Source organism: Micropterus dolomieu, linkage group LG18 (genome assembly GCF_021292245.1).
Source record: "Micropterus dolomieu isolate WLL.071019.BEF.003 ecotype Adirondacks linkage group LG18, ASM2129224v1, whole genome shotgun sequence".
NCBI classification, from domain to species: domain Eukaryota; kingdom Metazoa; phylum Chordata; class Actinopteri; order Centrarchiformes; family Centrarchidae; genus Micropterus; species Micropterus dolomieu.
The window spans coordinates 28,906,812-28,912,811 of NC_060167.1; the positions used below are offsets into that span (position 1 = coordinate 28,906,812).

Sequence of the window (6,000 nt, forward strand, 5' to 3'; positions counted from 1 at the left end):
GTAAAAAAAAAACCCAAAAACAACACCACTTACAGGCCTCTGCTGAGTAACATGCTTGGCCTCGACAAGCTGTAACTTGGCAACATTCAAGAATTTATTGGAGAAGGATGGAAAGAAAGAGCAAGGAGGAGACAGTGGGAGAGAGAATATTGGCAGGCCCTCCTTCACACTGCAGCTCAATAACATCTCCAACACACTCAGTAATGGCTGCGTTTGGTGATAAAGATTCATATTCTTTTATTGAGCCTGTATTTCAGCAATTGTTGACATATAAAAACACACAGGAGAGATGAACAGTCCCAACTTAGTGCCGAGTTATCCTTCATAATCCTCGGACATGACTTCACACCACTGCTGGCTGAACAGTGGGCTCGTACACAGCACTGGCTCCCTGCAGGGAAACCTAAACCCCTGTTTAGATCCTGGAGATGAGCTTTGTGTTTACCATTTCCCTCTATTCTCACTGTGTCTTTACCTTGTGGAGAGGAATGCTGGGTGTTGAAAAGCCCCACATAGGGCGTACTTCTGCTTCTCTGTGAGAGGTCACTCAACATGTTTCCACAGCTTGAAGGACTTCAGGACGTCAGGTTGGGAAAATAGAAATCTAACTATGGACTCTTTATCTTGGCTGCTTGAAATGCTCTTAATTGTCACAATTTTCACACAAAATACAAAAACAGCCCAAGTTATTTTCAAGGTTGTTTAGTATTGTGCTCATACGATACTGCACAGTCCAGTTTCCATTATGGCCGGACTGTTCCTGAGGTCATATCCCCACTAGACGAGAACCTAATTGACTTTGGGGTTAGACGTGTGACCCTAGAGAGGGATGAAAAATAGCTGAGCACTGTCCTTGGAGGAGAAAACAGCCCCCTGTTTTGCCAACATTGTATTGACCAGTTCAGCTCATCAACAAATGAACCCAGCTTCCATAAATGCTTCTATTGTCCTATAAAACTGGAAACCCTCCAACATGTGAACACCTACCGCATAATAGAGTATTGTAAAAGAGGATTTTCTTCCACATGCATGGGACCATTTAACACATTTGTGTATTACACAGGATTAACTCAGTCGTCTTGGGGGCGGTGAAACCTACTGTAAACGTGTTTGCAGGCCGAATTAATAGGAGATTAATTTGACTGCTGGAGCCACACAAACCTCGTTATCCATTAGCCTGCAGAAGGAGCAGTCAGCATAACTGGTATGCTATCATATCTGAGGTGCAAGGTGTAACACTATAAACAGTGTGGTGTCTGGAATTTTTATTAGCCATACTAGAATATATGTAAATGTTTAAAACTGTCTAACTGAAATCTGTCTGTGCATGCCACTGAAATTCTGTCCACCCTGCCTTTGTTTTGCTCTTCCATCCCCACTAAAACATCTTTGAAAACATTTCTCCATGCTGAATGTAATTTTAATGTAATCCCAGGGCTCTCACTGTCATTTGATCCATTTGCCAATGCAGTCTGTTGTTAACACCTGCTTTTGAACAAACAAACAAAACTTCGAAATAGAGGAAAGACACTCCTCAAAGGACAAAGACGTGGGGTTGAATCGAGTTGAATTTTCAAGTGTTGCGGATGCAAACCTTCGGTGCACTTTAGTGCACTGATCTTCAGATTGATGAGTGTAAGATGCTAATACCTGTTCCGGTTTAAGACCTGGTGGTACCCAGGCGTACTCCTCCAGGGCACAGCCCGAGTCATCGTCTGAGGTAGAGTTCCTCTGGAAGTCGTACATCAGCTTGTTGACTGTCTTCTCCATCTCTACAGGCATGGCTGTCACAGCATGCTCCTCACGACGACACTTACAGTGCACACAGATCTTCCTATAAACACAGACAAAGAACATCTGTCAAGCTAGAACTGTACGCAGACTACACTTCTGTGTTGAAACATTAAATGGAATAAGATTAAAAATGAAAACAGTCGTTATTTGACCTTCTAAATGGTGATTTGTGATTTGAACTGAAATTTTTTACATTTTAACTCACAATACGCCACCATTACGGTGAAAACAAACATTCAGTTTAATAAATCACTATGTAAATAGAGCTACATTTGGGGCGATATGGTTTCAGCCAAAACAAGACGTCATACTGCGGTTGCTGTTTGGGCGTTTGAAGCCTGCCATTAATCACAGATGGAAAAAAAAAAGTCAAACTGATTTTAACCTCAGACAACCTGTAAAAGGACCCCCACCCCACCCCTTCAACCCTGAAAAGAAAATTCTGTGAAACTCAAAACGGCATGGCGTTTGTGCATATTTGCAGACCCTCTACCCATAAAGAATGTGAACTTCACACAGTTCAAAGGTCAAGGCTTCCCACTGCAGCTCTCACAGTAAAATGTGAATGCCACAAATGCAATGCTCAACCTAAGGGGTACCACGAACAAGGATATAATCAAAAACAGGCTAGGGAAATTAGCAAAATACAGCCAATGACAGTGATGGAAAGCAGTACTGTACAAACACACTAACACACACACACACACACTCACACTTTCCTATGTACAAGGTTATTGAGAAACACTAGCAGAAGCTTAGCCACTCTCATTAGTCAAGCAGACCCACCCAACTATAAAATGGAAAGTATCCATGTGCGAGTTTCCACAGAAAACATGGTTGGGAGTGTTGGACACTGACACTCCTCTGCCTCACTGCTCTTTCATCTTCAGTAGTGTCCAGAGGGTAATAAAGAGAGATATATTTCATAGATTCAAACAACTATTCTGGAGTGTTGTCTTACAAAATACTAGGATTAACAGACTACTCCTCAGAGAATGACACAGAGCTTGTGAGACGTCTCACAAAAAGCACAACAGGATGTGGGTTAAATACTTGAGTGGATAGATTCAAAATAAAATATAGGCCACCATCACTGAGGTCTGTACTTGGAGAAGACGGTGCATTTGTACATATTCCCGTGTTCTTGACAGCTCTAATTCCTTGCATGAAGAGGAAAGTATGGGTGGCCAGAAGGTTGCATCCCACTAACCCTTGCTGCCCCTCAGGCGTCCAAACCAGGGAGACAATCCCATTACCTTCCCAGACGGATACCTGCCTGTCTGACAGACAACCCTACAGAGGAGCTTAAGGACACTGTTTGATAGACTGACAGCTTGGCTGGCAGAAAATCTGTTAGTGTAAAGAGCTTGGAGCGCAGACGGCACCTTGCAGAGAGCTGGTCCCACCTTGTCTTTTGTTCAAAGGAGCACTTCTTGTCCAAGGTTTGAGTCTTGCTTAACAAAGCACTTCAGACTACTTGGCTTAGCACTGATGGATGCTGATGATAGAACAGACACTGGAAATACTTTGAAACTGCCTGTAGCTCTCTAAGTAAAACATACCACTGACATGCCACAACTGGTCAAATGACATGTAATCCTTAAAAAGAAAACATACAAACATATAGGTCTAAAGTTGGTCAAATTCTCCATCACCACTTGAAATTGCTCACCATCCACCAGGAGCCTTGCAGTTTATTACTGTCAGCTCCAGCTTTCAACACCACCCTGAGCAGGAAGGTAAACCTCTGCTACTTCAGCTGTCACAGTGGAAGGCCAGCCACCGGCTTTACAAACTGACTGCCTAAATATTAACAAGGCACATGAAGTGGCCAGATACCATTGTCATGAATATTGATAGTTATGATAAACAGAGCAGCGACGCAGCTCAGGCAGACAAAGTCATCAAGTAGCTGTCTAGCAGGCTGACTGGTAGAAGGGTGTTTTCGCAAATCCCTGTTCCCAGCGGCACGATGCTATAGCCAGAGGCGACACAGCTTGCCTCATTACAGCACAGCACCTTCACCATCATTACTAATTTAAGGCTGATTAACTGGTTGACACACACACACACACACACAAACAAGTGTGTGCATCTACAAGAACACACACACACACACACACACACACACACACACCCGGGAGCACGACTGAAAGTGAAAGGCACCAAAGGTGAAGATCTAGGATTGTGCACTTATGGACACTTCTTCTAATGTTCTGACACGCTGCAAGGTGGTAAGAAGTTATTGCTACATTGGGGTGAGGAGGGACTCTTTGAGATAAGAGTATACAAATACCCAAAGCAGAAGGCAAGCATTTCACACTACATTCCTTCTGAGAGGGCACATCGCCCCTGCCCCACACACTGCCTACAGTCTCTGTGGAGTTCAGTTTAGAGACAGAGAAGCTTGTGACCTTTGGAGAAAAGCACCTCTCTGACCCACTCGCTCAGTCCAGATGTGTGATGATGATCGTCCTCCAGTGATTCACCTCACAGACATCCCCACATCGATGCTGGCTGAGATACTGTAGGCCTACAGGGGCCTGTTGCTCCTTCCCTCCTCTTCTATCCTCATGATTTACAACACGCTTCATGCACATGCCTGGGATTTCCCCTCTACTGAAACCTAATCCCCTTAAAATCTACATGATTCCAATTAGGAAAGAGTTGGGGACTTTGGTAATACAAGTCAAGTGCATCACTGACGCCTCATAAATGAAGTTAAAAGGCTTGTTCTTTATTCAAATGTGACTGGCCTTTCATCTCCGGGGAGATGTAAATGCTGCCGTATTGTTGGTCAGTTGGAGTGTGAGGTTTTGTTCAGGACCTGGGGGGGTATGATGTTGGATAGTAATCCCTGTGACCATTATGTTGGTGGACAATGATTCACCACTTCGGGTTAATTATCATCCTCCTGGTCCTCTAGATCAGACCTGTAACCCAGGTAGCAGGTGGTTTTAATACATAACTAGGTTCTGATAGGTACCTCTGACAGTTACTGGATTCAATCACTTCAGGTCACTGCTGCAAGATCTTCAGCAAGCATGGTTTCAAGTTTGGCCATACAAGTGGTCAAATTTACCATAGTGGTAGTAGTAGTAGATGTGATTCAAAGCAAAGCAAATATTGACTTAACGGGGCTAGGTTTATAACTAACTCCAGGGTTTGAAGTTTCAGAGCACTCTCATTCCTGAGCAGCTCCCAAAAACTGCTGCAGCTTTTCCACGGCATCACTCTAGACGGTCAGATTAAAATCCCATCTTTAAACGGCAGCTCTACACAAAAGCGGAGGTTGGATGACAAGAGAGGAGAGCACAGAAGAGAGAACAGCTGGGTGCACACTGCAGCCAATTCTTGTCTTGTTTTTTTTCCTCTCTTCCTGCGGCTGCTTTTGTTTTCTTTGGAGGAATAGGGGGAAGAGGGGGACAGACTCTTCTCTCTTTAATGGCCTTTTGTTGGATGAGTTCAACATTTCCGTTAAGTGTTTTGAAGCAGTTGTTGAGATTTTCAGGGGCTTCAAGGAATAGCCCTGCTTTCACAAATGACCAATCTACAAGCAAACAAACTCTTTGTAGCGACACTGCTGCATGTTGACTTCAGAGCCATTAGGAGTTAATCACAGTTAAATATGACTGGAGGTGTTCCCGACAAGAATCAGGCTCGGCAAAGACGTTTTCCATTACCGGCCAATTAGTAAGAACCAGATGCATAGTGTTCCTGAGGACAGAGATTAGGCCTGCATCCACCTGTCATAACAAATTAGAGAGAGGCCCTCTTTTCAACTAGCCTCTGGTCCACCAGCCTCGACCTGAGGAGTTTATTCTACTGGAATGGACAGCACCATATATGCAACTTACCAAAAAAAATTAAAAATTTCATTAACATTCCAAAATGACAGAGTTGAGGAGATGAGTTTTAAATGGGACACTCACCAATGGTACAGATGTAGTGTAGTTGTAAAAATAGTTGTGGCTCTGTGTGGAGTTTTCCAAAGTTTGAAAAACCGACCCTGATGAGGTCATCATCTTGAATTGGGCCTGGAATTTACACTTTTCAACAGAAAGCCTGCAAACAAACTGGAGATGTCAGGCTAAAGGCAACTAAATTTAGGAGGTGTGTGTGTGTGTGTGTGTGTGTGTGTGTGTGTGTGTGTGTGTGTGTGTGTGTGTGTGTGTGTGTGTGTGTGTGTGTGTGTGTGTGTGTGTG

At 43.8% G+C, this 6,000-nt stretch overlaps 1 protein-coding gene across 5 annotated transcripts in view; it reads right to left on the reverse strand.

Moving 5' to 3' along the window:
- Positions 1-6,000, reverse strand: part of prickle2b (prickle homolog 2b) — an 88,500-nt gene that overhangs the window by 10,817 nt on the left and 71,683 nt on the right. For 4 of the 5 annotated variants that reach the window (XM_046075134.1, XM_046075136.1, XM_046075138.1 and 1 more), the window contains one exon: positions 1,651-1,834. In XM_046075134.1, coding sequence (XP_045931090.1) covers positions 1,651-1,834 — 184 coding nt within the window. Of the gene's footprint in view, positions 1-1,650; positions 1,835-5,726; positions 5,837-6,000 lie in introns of those variants that run through there. The other variant, XM_046075139.1, reaches the window with a different exon arrangement.